The following is a 17,270-nucleotide window of genomic DNA, read 5'->3' on the forward strand; positions in this document are numbered from 1 at the left end:
CTAAATATAATGGTGTACAATTACAATTACTTACACACAAAATTAAATACCATGACTTCTTTTATTTTCAACTTATTTATTAGTTTTATTTTCGGATATTTCTACGTTTTGTTACTGCCAACATATACAGTGCGGTTTTTAAAAGTCCTTCTCCCCTTAACTTTTGAACGGAATAATACATAAATAAAATGTTTCTTTATATATTAGTTTTATTTTATTCGATTTTATTTAAATCTATAAACAAATGGTTTGTATCGCTAGCACATACTGTAGTGTAGAATTAAAAACAAACTGCTTGTGTGACACAAAATAAAAGGCATTTCTTAATTTCTATTTTATTTTAATTTAACCCGAATATGTTGTAGAAAATATTATTTATGTTTGAAAACCACTGACAGAAGGAAGCCAGGCAGGGTCTTTAGTGGGCATTAGTACTTAAGCTACTCTCAACACAAAAGATGGATTAGACTAAGTAGTAAGAAGTGAGGTTTATTTTAATACAAGTTTGCAAAGAAGTATGGCATCGATGTTGTGCATTTACCCTGCACAGACTAGTCACTTTGAGACAATCTTTTTTTATATATATATAGAAATTCGCAAAAACAAAAATTTAAATGACGAAATAGATTAGTTTCAAACCTCTACTATAAATTATATAGTACAAGTTTATTTATATACTCAGCTACTATTATAAAATCAGCCAACCACAGTAAAACTTGGCCGTGAAATATCTGAAGAAGAGTTGGAAGAGGATAATGAGAATAGCTAGGTAAAGATATACAGTTTCATTATAGACGTAAAGATATAGAAAAATGAATGGGTTTTTAAAGTATTAGGTATGCTGATATGTAATAATAGCCGGTAATTTATGAAAGCCAGGAATAATGAACTTAAGGTGCAGTGGATAATATGGCATCATCATAAAAAAAAACAAAATCATAAAAAGCAGTAAGAGCAACGATACTAACGAAATCCTAATAGTAGGAGGCCAGCAGAAAGAGTAACGAAATACACAATATGTATGCATGTATAATAAAATACAATTAAAAAAGTAGGTGTGAACTTTATAACAACGAAAAATGTTTTTTGTAATAGATATTTGCCATTAGCCCTAAAACACGATTGACTAAATGTTACCTACACAGACGATGAGAAGACTCCTTTAAGAGATGGAAGGATTCTGAAGATATTATGGATGAATCACGTTACCAACGTTGAAGTGTTGTTTTGAAAAAGGACTGATGAAAGACAGGGGAGTTGAAAGGACAATAACATAAACGAAAACTGCAATATCTCGGAAATATACATGAAAAAAATAGAAGTTCGGAAACTGTTTTTACATCAACGACGGCAATGGTGGTAATATGATAAGTGGTATACTTAGAAATACCAAATAAAATGATGGCAGAAAAGAAGAGACGAGGAAAGCCAAAAAATAAATAACTAACCTAAGGCGAATCCAGTCTGAAACACGACAAAATAAAGAACTTCTAGCCCAGAATATTGCAATGTTTTTCTAATTCTAACGAGACCGAAATGTAATAAAAAAAACAGTTATCACTAACAAAAATAATCAAGTTATGTTCAAGTAAGATTCCTACCTTTCATATACAGCCATGGCATGTCTAGCCATCCCGTGTTCCTCTTCTAATTTTGCATAAAGCAGATAGAGATGTTTGGCAAACTGTTGTGGACATCCATCCAAGCATTGTTCGAACAAATCTCTGGCGCGTTCTAGTTTTGATCCTCCATAACGAGTTAGGAATTTCGTCAAATAGGTGTTCCATATGTCGTATACATTGGGCCATTTAAATAGAGATATTCCTTTTTCATATGCTCTAAACAGGAAAAAAAAGAGAAGTGTTAAAAAATTATATAAAAAAAAAGATTATATAATTATCAGTCCATCCTAAGAAGTATAACAAAAATTATAATATGCAACTACAATTAACACCGTCTTACCTGAATGCCTCTTCAAAGTAATTATTTTCTTCTAGAAATATCCCATAATTTATAATAATTTGCGGAGTTGCAATCTTCAAATCTATAATTTTGTCGTAAATGGCTTTACAAGACTTAAATGTACCGAAACTTTCTTCTAAATCTGCATACATAGACCAAACTTTGAGAGACTTATAAAGACGACTTTGGACTGTTTCAGTGTCATCATGATATGCTACTTTTCGACTAGGCATAACAGTTGCTCTAAAAAAAAATAAAAAAGTAAATTCATTATAAATAATGTATTAAAAAAATAAAGAACCTAAAAAAATTCTTTAACGTGACTAACGCCTCATAATATACATAATATAATCTCAATATCTGCGGATTTGATGAAATTCGACGATATCGGCCGTGTATTTTGGCAAATTATGTACTGTTTCTTGAGCCAAGTTTCAAGACTCTACGTGATTTATATGCAGTTGATGACGTTTAACCTATTGACCCTAAATATAATGGGACCAATAGGAACCTGTGTACGAAATTTTAGGATTCTACAACTTTTGCTTCAAGAGATATCTCAGAAACTGATGGACAGGTGGCAGATAGACGGAGAGACAATGACAAGACGGACCTACCGGGCCTTAATAAGCAAGTAAATTAAAGAAATGACAGGTCCTTTTTGAAATTGTCTCATCTCAACGAATTACATCAGATCTACGACGTGTAAATTTTTAGTATTCTTTAACACGGGTTCGACTTTAACAATGTCGAGTCTCTAGAGACACTTTTGTATCAGTTTACTTGGTGACTTACTTATGCATGAGTCTTAAAGCTTCATCATAATTCTCGTTCCTTATTTCCATTTCGGCCCATTCACACCACACTGTTGCCAAATCATCTACTTTGACGTAAGAAACTTGGGATGCTTTTTCAAAGATGAGGCGAGCATCTTCTATTTGACCATTTGTTTCGTAGAATTTGGCAAAGTCCACCCATAAGGTATGAAGTTTTCCTACAGCCAGTTTTGGATCTACAGTTTGAACAGCTTCTGTGTAAGTGTTGATTATATCTACTGGTTTTCCTGTGAAGATTAGGTCAGTTAGTAAACTGTAAATTAGTAGAAAACTTTGAATTTCATATAATTTCAACTAATATAAACACAAAAATGAACCAGGATGACGGTATTAGATTTTTGTTTCGATACAGTGCAGCGACAAACGCTGATACGTATTTCGACCTCCTTAGGTCTCGTCAGAACGGTATAGTCACTGCTCTTCGGTTTCGCTAGGCAGAAATCGTTTGATTTCTCTTTTTGTTTACAAAAATGAACATTTCATAATATTATAAAGATCGATCTAAAAAAGTTGTAATATTGAATTTAAATAGCTGTCCACATACAATTCAAAACAAAAAACGTGGAGCGCACACAATAGGTAATAGCACATATTGTATGGAGTAGTTATTACTTAGTATATTCATATAACCTTGTTAGTACAATGAAATTGTTGCCGATTATTCATGAATCGATTATATATTTTATGTGCCTTAACTTTTTTGTTTTAAATTGTACAAGTTATTTCATAAATATTTAAATTCACAATCATAAATTTTGTAGAATGATCTTTATGAGATTATGAATCTGTATGGCCATAATAAATTATTGTATACTTTTTAGTTCGTTTCAAAACGTCTTTAAAATTTTTTTTATTTAAATAATTCTTGCTTTTTAGACTTTTATCATCATCAACAGCTATTCCACCCACCATCGGATATAAACCTCCCGTAGGTGTGTCCATTCATTTCTGTTGGTTGCTTTTCGCATCCAATCGTGACCAGCCGTTCGTCTGATGTGATCAGTCCATCTGGTATGATTTCAACCTCTTCATCGCTATCAGCAATTCTGCTTGTTTAGTGGTAGACTAATCCCTCTATGGAAGTTTGTCTGAAGCTTGCTATTTTGACCACTTCTACTTATGTGATTAGTCCTTCCCTTTTTCTGTTTAGTATAGACTTTACAGGCTATACTAAATAGCGTTTGAGTTGTGGCTATGTGGGATCTTGTTTTTGATGCAGACGTCATTATTGGTCTTATACTGGCTTTATAAATTCTTGATTTTATCTGTGTTATGACACAGCAATAGCTGAATTGCATCTTTGAGTCTTACTCTATCGAATACTTTCTTCATGTTTATAAGACATAGCGAGGCTGGTCTATTATAGACTAACGATTTCTCGATAATTTGCTTTATAATGAATACTGCATCAGTACACGATCTTCCAGTACGAAAACATTGTTCATCTGCCAGACTTATCCTTAAGTTATAATTTTCACGGTGGTATTTATACCACCCAAGGGCCCGGTGAAATTCGTATCAGATCAATACTCTGGTAGAACTGAGTTCTGTATTGCTGGAAACGTCGTTTTTTATCGTTGCCGGTGATCTATCTCCAGCGCGCATCGATGGAAGCGGAAGGTAGCGGTAGGAATGCGTGCGTACAGAGCGGTGGTAAGTCGATAGCGAGAGTTGGCGATGCACCTCGTTACATGATACGAAAACAAAATATATGAATTTAAGCAAGCAACAGAATTAAGACATCTATAGAACATCAGCACATATGAAAACATAAAAATTTTACATACTTAGTTTCAGTAGTTACCACAGACAACAATGTCAGCAAAGAGGTTAAGAAAGGGTACATATTGCGTAAAAAACATATAACAGACCAATTAACCATCATAATATATTACCTAACCTAATATTACCAGGCAGACCAAATTCCAAATATATGAATCCCTGATAAGACCAGTCGTTGTATATGGAGATCAGAAAGTGTCAAAAAGTAATTAAAAACCACCACCTACCTTTGAACGTAAAATCGTCAGGCATATCTATAAAGGAGTGAAAGAAAATAATGTATAGCATAGATCATAGCTTTCTTCATATTGAAAAAGCGCTCACCTCTAATGGTTATACCAGAAGAGAAATACATAAAGCGATGAACAACATCTCTAGAAAAAAGGACGAAGAAACAGAATGTAGAGGCAAGGCGTCCTTGTCCTATATATCGGGGGTAACGGACAGAACCTTGGCGAATACTTAAGAAAGGCCAACGTAAAGACCATTTTCAAGCCTACAAAGAAAATCAATGACTGTTTAAGATCGGTAAAAGACAAACGCGACCCATTAGCAACGGCCGGAGTATATCGAATACCATGCACATGTGGAATGGTATATGTGGGAACCACGAAAAGACACACAAACACAAGGATAAATGAACATAAAAGCCATTGTCGTTTAGGACATATCGACAAATCTGCCGTTGCCGAACACGCTTTGAGAAGCGGAGAACATCGAATACTGTTTAAGAAACGCAGATGCTGAACAAAACTTCACAGTATTACCCACGGTTGTATCGGGAAGCGGTGGAAATATATAAGCACCCAAATAATTTTTAATCGGATAGAAGAAGGACTGAAAATTAACAAGACATGAATACCAATATTAAAATCCACAAACACCCTTCCCGCCAAACACGAAAAAAGAAAAACTACTACAAACGACGACACGCCCCCTCAAGCAGAAACCAGTGGAGGGGAGGAGTGTGGGAAATATAAATAATATTGCCTCCGTAGTACAATGCGGCGTCATTTTCAGGTTACAAGCGAAGCAGTAACATCTCCAGAAGATGCCTACCCCTAGTGTTGGCGAAACGTCGAGAACTAATCTCAGAAGACAACGGCATAACAGCCCGACCGAACAAACAGTTTAACAGGTTAGACGATGGCCGTGAAAGCCTAACGCAGCTTATAGGATTTGATGTAAAGGTCTTCCTATAATGATTGTTTTTTAAGCAATAATATTTTGTATTTATATTTATTTATTAAATAAATAAAAAATATTTTATTGGAGGAGGCCAGCAAATAATTTTACTGTACAGTCATATTTTTGTTTATATTATGAAATAATAAAGTATCGTATGTTATGTTACCTTCATAAAGCTGTACTCGTTTGTGCCATTCCTGCACATTGTGTGGATTCTGTCTCAACAAAACAGAATTCAGCAGCAATAATCTTCTTTCCATCAAATATTCATACCTTGCAAGTCTCAATTCTAATTCAGTATCATCATCTTCAGTAGGACTAGACTTGTTAGCAACTTCTTCCATTCTCTTGCTTAAACTTAGTTCCTCAAATTGGGCATAAGCATCAAAGACTTGGGTGAAGTCCCTAACAGTGGTCACTGTTTGGATAGCTTCTTCATATATATCACGAGCTCTTTCAAATAGACCACTGCGAACATAGTAGTTGGCTAGAGAATTCCATAGGTGACCTAATCATAGAAAATAGGAGAATAATGTTACTAATTGTGCCAATCATTTTAATAGAATATTCTACTAAATTAAATTTATTTATAAATAGATGAAAATTATAAGTATAGATATATTCAAGCTGATATATAGTTTTAAACCAAATTATTTTTGCCCCATACCCAATACTGATGTTGAAATATATGAAGGTCTCAGTAAATATAATTCATATACATAGAGCTATTGAAAAAAAAAATCATAACTAGGGCTGGTTGCGAATTACGATCATTAAGAGGCTTGTTGGTAGTAGTCACCACAATGAATGATGTGAAATTTATGGCTTGACTTTATTAATGTTTGGTTACACCTATGTTTTTAAGACATTAAGACAAAAAGCAAAAAATATTACTTCCATACAGACGTAAATTTAAATAGCGATTAGCAATATTAATTTTCAGACTGCATGATTTTTGAAAAAATAAACAGTGTGAAACAGCTTTTAACTAAATAGTGTGCAAATTAGGAATAAATCGATAAATTATGTGCTGTTTTTCAGAGACACTAGGAAATAGAGAAATATTGTAGAGTTTTTCGTGGATAGCACCAGTTAAACAATTTTGAAGAGGCCAGTGGACTTCAGTAAAAATAGTATACTGCCGAGAAGTCAATATCTTGTGTACCATTTTGGTACACAATTGGTGTGTACCATTTTTTAAGGGGGCATTTACTGCTGCACAACTTTCTACTACTACTATTCATAAATCAAGTTGTTAATGAAACGGTAGAAAATGGGCATTACTAACGATTATTTAACAACATAAAACTAGATAAGCGATTTAATATCTTGGATTTTTTTGATGTCATAATAATAATAGGACAAAAACACTAAAATCCCATTCCTAACTAGATATTAAAATTAATATATGTGCAATATTTTTGTTCAATATAAAAATTTTCATTTATTCAACACCAATTCCCAATTAGTAAAAACTCAGTAATCACATATAAGCTTGAAGATGACAACAACTCGCTAGAAAGGTGTCACAATGTTTTATTTGTCGTGGCATAAAAAAGTTAATGTGTATTGAGGTCTTGAACGGCCAAGATTTTCAACGTTTTAATACTTTTTTATTATTTACTTTTTTCATGTTCCACGATTGTAAGAATTACCTCCTTGTATACTCTAGAAATTGTATCTATAAATATATTTAAGCCTTTTCTATTATATTTAATATGCTCATCTGGTGGCGAAGTTTTAATAAAATGAACACAATAATTTATTACAAATTGAATAGACGTGCTGGTTAAAAAACAGCAACAAATATTCAGATACTGAGTTATATCAGTATTAAGCTTTCTGTGAATTGTTTATATCTACCTATATTCCGGTTTTTAAGCATATTTGCTCTTCCGGTAGAAATGTATGGAATAAGTAACACTGAGACGCAAGTTCCCATCTCTTGACTTACTGCTCATCTATAGATTGTTCTAATATATCAGTGTATTCTAGTTTAAGTAGAGGATATATTCTTTAAACTGCTATGTAAGCCTTTTTGTTTTATGGTCAGGTTGTGAACCATTGATCCACCAGATCATTCACAGTGAATATGATTCTCGTCTGCCTGGCCACTTGGCTATCTAGCAGGCCAATTTTTTATGTAAATTGTTTTAATAATTTAAATTGGTAATATTAAAACCTAAAACTCTATAATTATGTCTTGTTACTTTGATCTATAATAAAATATGTATCTTTCATACACTTCTTAGGTCAATAGCTCAAATTAGCTCATATTGAAACACCTAAATTTTATCTACTACCTTATTTTGTAAATATATATATATATATATATATATATATATATATATATATGCAGTCACTATTTTTCCGGGTTTGACTCCGCGTTGTAAAATGCTGGTTTTCTTGAAAACCATTGTTTTGGCGACGTTTCGGCAAGGTCTCACTTGCCATTCTCAAGCCTGGTGGATCTACTTCTCGTCGTTACTCGATTAGTACTAATCTACTAGTACTAATTAGTACTAATCGAGTAACGACGAGAAGTAGATCCACCAGGCTTGAGAATGGCAAGTGAGACCTTGCCGAAACGTCGCCAAAACAATGGTTTTCAAGAAAACCAGCATTTTACAACGCGGAGTCAAACCCGGAAAAATAGTGACAGCACATATAGCTCCCGCGGAAACCTCAAAACAAACATATATATATATATATATATATATATATATATATATATATATATATATATATATATATATATATATATATATATACAGTAAAACCTCCGTTAACCGAAATAATTGGGGGGGAGGCCGTTTCGGATAACAAGAATTTCGGTTAAAAATAACATTGTTTTTTATAATATTCTTGATCAAAGTATTGGTATTAAAAAATACTATGAGTTGATTTCGTAATGTTTTCTAATAAGTAAATCCAAAATAAAGTAATAAAATTAAGGAAAATGAACAAGTTTAACATGCTTTTTTAAAGAAATCTGCTATTTTTTTGCGTTTTCGTTTGACAACGATGTTTCTCTCTCCCTCCATCGTTAATTTGCAGAACGTCATGAGTTTGCCCCATTCGATTGTTCGACGAAACGTAAAGCAGTCTGAAAAGGACAAAACTTTATGTAATAACAACAAAAATTAAGAATCTAGTCGTGTCCCTAACTAATTAGACCTACTGTATAAAATTCTTTCGTCTAAAGCATTGAAAATCTCGTCGACGGTCTTGTGCTGCCTGTTGACTCTTGGGTCGTCATCTTCGTCATCTGATATGCTCAGGTTGTCTTGATAAAGAACCATATCAATGATGTCCTGGTCGATGAATTCTCGTTCTGAGTCATCAGCTGCTAACCAGTCACGTATCTCTTCTTAGTTAATTTCGTCATGTCCCGGCAAATTTTTAATGAAAGGTTTAATTTCTTCTGTCGTTTTCTTACCTTTTCAGGATCGTCAATCAAAATCTTATCAAAAAGTTTGTTCCAGCATTTTTCCAAAGTTGTAGATTTGATCTTGGGCCACGACTCAGCTCACCAATAAAAATGTTTTATTGTTAAAGATTTGAGAATTTCGGGAACACTTTTGGATTAATTCATCTCCTGTAATAACAGATGTCTTAAGAATGCTTCTCTATAATGTCTCTTGAATGTCTCTATGACTCCCTGGTCTAACGGCTGGCTCCAAAAATCTGACAATTGTCACCATTTTGTAGATTTTGAAGGTGAGGGCGCATTGTCAACAAGCAACAATGCTTTGATGAGGTTTTTTGATTTTAAAAAGGATTTTACACTTGAGACGAATTCATTTTCAAACCATTCTAAAAATAAAGTGGTTGACATCCATGAACTTTTTTGGCTTCTATACCTTAAAATGCCTTTTCGGAAATATCTTTTAGAGCTCTTGGTTTTTGTGATTTCCCAACACACATAGACATCAATTGGTGAGTGAAATTAACGGAATTGTTTACGTTTTGCGACAAACATTTACTTTTTATTGACGAAATTATTGAAACTGTCAGCCGTTTCGGTTAAACGATGTTTCGGTTAAGGGAGGTTTAACTGTATATATAGTTTCTTATTTTAGCCCATTTTGAAAAACAGACTTCGGAGCTTTTGAAAATACTTCAAATATACTATACACATTGGGTTTAACTTTGAATAACCTTGCTCATTTTTATATTATATTCCTGACAAATAACTCGCATGTATATATTCCAGCCTTAAAAACATATACTTATCTATCGTGGTTATTTCTAAAAATATTCTGTCTCATACCGTTCTGTATATAAAATATATCCAGAGCATGCTTTTCGTTAAAATTATCTATTTAATCAATTCATATCACATAAAACATTGTCAAAACATTCGAAGGTCACCTTATTTACAAAACCATTTTTTGTAAATAAATAAATAAATGAAGGCTTTTTGCCTTCATATAAGGTTCCTTAGTAACTTTTTGTAGTACCTTTCAAGATTAATAAACCTTGTGTTTTTCCCTACTTTTTCTCAAGGGTAAGAAGGAACGCTAACACAAATGTTCCTTCTTAGTCTACTGAAGGAGTTAATCAAGTGTCAAGGTGAAGAATTTATTATTTTGTTTCTATGGGTTTAGTTTAAGAAAAAGGGTTAGTTATTCCCTAGGCGGATTATACATCTGATCCTTAGCTGTTCCTTCAGAGGTCCAGATCTCTACCAGAGTATTATACTTCACTACTACACTTGTAGTAAGGAAGTGAATAGTGATCAGTGTAGTAGTGTCTGGGGGCTCGGGAGATTAAAACCTTAGAAGCCCTGAAGAAGACATCAAAAAGGATGTCGAAAGCTCGGCGCAATGGAAATCAACGCGGTTCAACCCGGAAGACTGGTGAGTTTAATATTAATTTTTATAATAGTATTAATCTTAGCTAGCTAAAAACTCAATATTTCGCCATTTATTTAATGGCTTCCTCAGAAGTACACTATAAAAAACAATTTTAACATTACAAATAAATGACGAACAAAGGCATTCAAAAACACTTCAAAAAATTACTCCAAATGCAAAAAATAACAATAAAAGAAACATTAGAAAAATGATATTTCTTTGATTAATAATTATTAACCCTTAAAAGACTATGGATTCCGAAAAAGTTACGGAACAAATGACCACCTACAAAGTATAAAAACCCTAATAGAGAAAGCAGTGGAATACAATAAACCTCTAGTTCTAATATTTATCGATTTTCACAAAGCCTTTGACACAGTTGAGCTAAGCAAAATATTACAGGCGCTTAAAGAATGCAGGCTAGATTATAGATATAGTAAATTATTATACAAAATATACCTGCAGGCAACAACCACTGTCAGATTACATACTAACAGTAATCGCATAAAAATAGAACGGGGGGTTAGACAAGGAGACCCAATGTCACCTAAACTTTTTAATACGGTGCTAGAACATGCTTTTAAGAATTTGGATTGGATGACAAAGGGAATAAAAATAGATGGAGAATATCTAAACAACTTACGTTTCGCCGATGATATACTTATAATAGCTGAAGATCTAGGTATGGCAAGAGAGATGGTACAGGAACTCGTTGTGGCTACAGAAAGTGTAGGTTTAAATATAAATATCTCGAAAACAAAAATCATGACCAATTTGGTACCCAACCAGAACATCAGTATTGGTGGGAAAGAAATAGAACTCGTAGATAGATATAAATACCTGGGACATGAAATTATGATTGGCAGGGATAACCAGACTCATGAACTGAAGAGAAGAATCGGCCTTGGGTGGGCAGCATTTGGAAAACTGAGAGAAACTTTTAAAAGTGAGCTGCCCACATGCCTAAAGAGAAAGGTATTTGATCAGTGCGTCCTCCCAGTCTTGACGTACTGAGCAGAAACACTTACCTTAACAAAAGCAGCAGCTACCAAACTGAGAGTCACGCAGAGAAGAATGGAGCGGTCCATGTTAGGAATAACTCTGCGAGACAGAATAACCAACGGAGACATCAGGAGAAGAACCGGAGTGACTGACATCATCGAGAAGATAGCCAGACTAAAATGGAGATGGGCAGGACACATAGCCAGAATGACAGATGGGCGATGGACAAAGAGGTTATTGGAATGGAGGTCAAGGGAAGACAAGAGAAGCGTTGGTCGACCACCTACAAGATGGACTGACGATTTAAGAAGACTCAATAAAAACTGGATAAAAGCGGCGCAAGATAGACGGGGTTGGAAACATGAGGAAGAGGCCTATATTCAGCAGTGGACTCTTGAGGCTGGATGATGATGAAAAGACTATGGGTGCCATATGGCAACCATTGAAAGCAGTGATCTAAATCATTTTTTCAGTAGGTTTCTCTATTAAAAAGATGATGGCACATGCTGTTCTGAATAGTAAAATAAGTATATTTTAACGTAGTACTGAAAGTTCAGTCTCAGTACTACGTGTAAAGTACATCGTTGTGTATATATCCAATTTTTGTTGGTGCAAAAAAATGGACATCAGATTTGTGTAAGTAACTTTTTAGTACCTAATATAAATTATTTTTTGTTTAGTATACGATTTTATTTATAAGAATAGACTAGATTTTAATAATGTTGCATTAGTTCGTTATTTTCTTTTAGTGTGTAACTATTTTAGGGCGGGAAAAACTGAAATTGCCATATGGCAACCAGAGTCTCTTTCAGTACCGATTATTAAATGTTTTTATTTTATTTTAGAAGAGGCTTTACTCTTGAAGAGGCGTTACAAATGGCGTACGCGGACGATTTAGATGTGGAGGGAATCTACATTGAACCACCAGACACAAATGAATTGACCGATGAAGATTCTGCCGATAAGGATAATGGTGTTATGGTAAATAATTTACCAGCAAGCCAGTTACGAGCTCCAGCCGAGCTTCAGGTTCGCAATTCGAACGAAAAGGATTTTGCAATGGAGAAAATAGACGCACCAAGGTATATTTTGTATTTTTACGAAAAAGATAGGTGATAAAGTTTTATTTACTTTTAGGTAAACTGGGACAAAGAGGGAGATTTGGAAGCAGTAACTGCACGCCCTTTGAACTTTTCGAAAAGATTATTAATGAAGAATTAATCGAACTACTGGTTACAGAATCTACGAGCTATGCACATTTTAAAAATTTAGCAGATCCCCAAATTACGATCAACGAAATGAAATGTTTTATAATAATTTTGATCATAACTGAATATACGAATTACCTGGCAAAAAATACTACTGAGACATGGAATCTGACATGATAAATAAATGTTTCAAAAATGATGCAACGAGACGGATTTTTAACAATTTACGACGGAATTGAAACGATAAGGGAAAATCGTATCCCAAAAAAACTGCCCTCTGAAAAATAAAACCCAGATGAGAAAAGTGAATCGAGGTGAACATGACTCTGCTCTTGATAAAGAAAATGGAATACTTGTTGTTCGTTGGGCTGAGAATAATGTACTCACAGTTGCATCAACAAGTCACGGAATTTTGCCGCTACAGAAAGTAAAAAAGTTTTTCCGAAAAGAAAAGAAAAATATTTTAGTTCCTAGACCATATGTTATTGGTAAATACAATTTAGCAATGGGAGGGACAGATCTCATGGACGAAAATATAGCCAGGTATAGTCTAGCATATGACCGGTGTTTTCATAGTGCTTAACTACTGCACAAGTATTTTTCCCAAGCAGCAACCACTTTTATGTTGTGTGATGCGTTGTTTTAACCACTGTGATGTTTGGATACTGTAGCTTTTTTGACATCCTAGACATGGTATTTCATAAACAATATTACTTCTATATAAGGTTGTACTGGGTCTTTGATTTTTGAAAATAGTTGTTTGCTCTTCATGGCTGTTCAATTTAGCTATACTAATATTGGGAACATCTTTAAATATGCATATGACAGAATGAGTTAGACCATTAAGAAACAGGAGTTTTTTTATATTGACTTACTAGAATTGTAGAATAGATTGACTTGTTAGAATAATGGACGGAACCATCATAGAAATTACTGCTGTAAATAAGTTTTTTTTTAAATCTTTTTAGGATAGCCATTGTTCCTTCAAATTTTGTTTTTTGTAAAAAGTTGTCATCAACAATGGACATTATCCTGTTTTTCATACATAAAACCGTATTATATTTTTGACCTGTGGTATGATTTGAATAATAGTAATTTATATACCTGCCTGACGCTGTCGGCTTTTGGTACCAATGTCAAAATATTGTCATTTGTTCATATTACCTTGGTGTCTAAAAATGGTATACTAATATCTGCCTCAGTTTCAATTGAAAACTAAAGATGCTTATTAAATGAATTAAAAATGTTCAGTGTGGTATTGATGTAATACGATGGAACTGCACATATTATGATGTCAACGACATTATATATAAACAGTAATTCAAAAGGTAATTGCCTAATCACATTATCTAAGAGATGATTAGTTACAATAATCAGAAGGAATGGATCAATAGGGAAACCCTTATACATAATAAAATTTTCTCTAAAGTAAGTGTTGTTCAAATAGTCCAGTAGTCAGAGATTTGACCTCTAAAAATCATATGCTGAATTTTGCTGAGATTGTTAATTTTGGGGCCGCAAAAAAGTTTACTACTTTTACACCAAGGCGTCCCCCTAAAACCCACCCTCGTGGAGGGGGAAAGAAGAAAAAATGATTTACCAGGAATCTGTACGTCGCGCGCCGTAGAAAAAAATGTTTCAAATAAAAAATGTAGCTGAGATAATTTTGAAGAAAACGTTTATAGCACTTTTTGTGTAGAATGAATCTTCTCTCAAAAACAAGGCTTGAGGCGACCGGTGATTTCGCGCGCGAAATCGATTTTAAATAAAATTTGTATCAACTCGATGGTAAAAATATATCTTTTGGTACGATTGTCTGTAGACAAAAAACAGGCGGATAGCGAACGAGTTCTACACGAGCATGAAGTGCATGATTTTGAACAATCTCACACAGAGAAATTTTGAAACGGAATTGTTAATAAAATTTAGTATAGGAAAATAATTCGGGCGATTAAATTTGGACTGCGCAGTTTTGTTTTCAAATTTACCAGAGTATTGCATAGCGGTATCCATATTTGATATTATATTTTTGTATATGTAATAAAATTTTTGCAAGGTATTTGATCAATACATTTGAATCATTTTTATTTAACATTTCTTTTATTTTCCTTGTACACAACCTTGTACTGTTGCATATTTTTACACTATTAGAAGGTAAAGGTATTTCAGAACCTAGAGAAAACCCGGAGATAAAATTTAAACAATAGAATTTAAATTTGTAATTAAAGTTTTTGCAATATATTTGAGTGGGACCGAGCGATAATCGCGTAAGTCGGGCTATAATTTTGTACATGTATGTATAAAAAATATTTGTAATTGGGACCGGAAGCTAAAAACATAGCAATTTACACAAAAAATGTTTATTAAAATCTTAGGATATAAGTACAAATATAAAAGCGCCAATCATAGTTATTTTGATTTAGAAAGCTTGATAAAAGTAGTTTGACGTCTCAATTTTTTTTTCTTCCGCTAAATTTCTTCATAACAGGCTAATAATATTTTTATTCCTTGTTTTGTAGAAGAAATGCGCTCTTGTAGTCTATATTTTCTAAAATTTGTGTGATCAGTTTTCAATTAAACTGAGACCTTCAGTTAAGATTCCAAACGGCATCTGATCCTCAGTTTGAACTAGATCCAAGTAATCGAACTCTTCAATGTCTTGCTCTTTCTCATGACTTTCTATGAGTTCATCAATTGTCGGCTCCTGATTGCGGGAATCCAACAGTTCTTCAATGTTATCACTATCCACTTCTAAATTTATTTGCATGGCGATATTAACAAATTCTTTAATTGCATTACTAATTTCATCAGGCTCTGGCGTCAATTCCACTTTAGTATAAGTGATCAAAAAAAGGACACAGTTTTTTCCAGACCCCATTTAAGGTTTTTGTTAAATTAACAGAGAGCTTGTTTTTTCTTATAATTTCATAAATAATTGTCTGGTGTAATAAGCTTTGAATGTTTTAATGATTCTCTGTTCCAAAAATTAAACTTTCACATGTGGGTCAAAGCTAGATAAAGTTGCAGGATCATGGCCTGTGAGTTGTCATTGATTAGCATCACTTTAAACGGAATTTGTTTAGAATGACTATAACGTTCTACTTCAGGTATGAAATGATGATCAAATCAGTCTTTAAAAGGAGAAGCTGTCACCCAAGCATTATGATTAAACTTCCAAATCATAGGCAAGCCAGAATATCTTAATCACAACATGGTTTTCATAGCAAAAAATCCACTGCAACAAGCTTGGTTTGCTATCAATCTGATATATTATCTCAAATGGAAGACTGTAAACAGGTAGATGCAATATACACATATTTTTCCAAAGCATTTGATCATGTAGATCACTAAATACTTTTGGGCAAATTAATTAATGTATGCTTTTATGTCAGGTTTGTTGAATGGATTAAAAACTCTACATCTGGTAGAAGTCAAAGAGTCAGGAAGGTTGTCATATGTCTGACAATATCTCAGTAACACCTGGAGTTCCTCAAGAAGACCACACTTCTCCATTTCTTTTTAATATCTTCATTAAGGATTATCACTTCCTGTTTCCTAAATAGCAAATGTCTAATGTTGGCGGATGACTTGAAATTTTGGAAAGTTATAGATAGCTTAAAAGATCAAGCCTACAGCTGTTCTGGTGCAATCAGAACAAACTCCACTTAAATGTAAAAAAATGTTGTTTTATTATAAATTTTTTTGTAAAGTCAATAGACTTAAAACAAGCTATACTATTAATAATCAGCCACTGAATTATGTTTCTTCTATTCGGGATTTGGGTGTAATTTATGAAGAGAAGCTGCTGTGACCACATAAACTCTTTGATTCAACAAGATTAGTGTATTGTTGTTTAGTTTGGATTTTTTAAGTACTAGCTTCTACACTCAGAAATTAAAGCAATGTTCGAACTATTTTGGAATACTGTTGAGTTATTTGGTCACCCTATTTTCAGAACAATATTGATACCATAGAAAGAGTCAAGCATAAGTGTTTAAGATATTGTGCTTACCATGTCCACACTACTATTGAAAATCATGATTATTCCTGTATCAAACAACAATTATCTTTACCCTCAGTTAAGAACCGTTGTGATATCTCAGGAGCTATATATATATATATATATATATATATATATATATATATATATATATATATATATAAGATCATACATGGATCTATTGATTGTCCAAACCTGTTAAGCCAGATTAACTTTAATGTTCCCCATCAAGCTCTAGGTTATAGTCGACACGTAATTTCGTGAGAAAATTTATAGGAACCAGAACGGGTAAAATACTAGAAAATGGCAACAATGTCAGAGTGGTCACTACTTTATTGAACAGTAGCGTAGATATTTAATTTTTAATTAAATAAAAGTTTTTATTTTTATTTAATTTTATTTAAGAAAAAGTTTCATTTTCTATAAAGTTTAA

At 33.2% G+C, this 17,270-nt stretch overlaps 1 protein-coding gene across 1 annotated transcript in view; it reads right to left on the reverse strand.

The window, feature by feature from the left end:
* fand (Pre-mRNA-splicing factor SYF1 fand) overlaps positions 1 to 17,270 on the reverse strand; it is a 54,337-nt gene that overhangs the window by 31,882 nt on the left and 5,185 nt on the right. The window contains exons 4-7 of the mRNA XM_072526134.1: positions 5,935 to 6,276; positions 2,758 to 3,025; positions 1,963 to 2,205; positions 1,602 to 1,838 (exon numbers count right to left, since the gene is read on the reverse strand). Of these exons, the coding sequence (XP_072382235.1) occupies positions 1,602 to 1,838; positions 1,963 to 2,205; positions 2,758 to 3,025; positions 5,935 to 6,276 (1,090 nt within the window). The remainder of the gene's footprint in view (positions 1 to 1,601; positions 1,839 to 1,962; positions 2,206 to 2,757; positions 3,026 to 5,934; positions 6,277 to 17,270) is intronic.

The sequence above is a fragment of the Diabrotica undecimpunctata genome, chromosome 3 (assembly GCF_040954645.1).
Source record: "Diabrotica undecimpunctata isolate CICGRU chromosome 3, icDiaUnde3, whole genome shotgun sequence".
In the NCBI taxonomy this organism is placed as follows: Eukaryota; Metazoa; Arthropoda; class Insecta; order Coleoptera; family Chrysomelidae; genus Diabrotica; species Diabrotica undecimpunctata.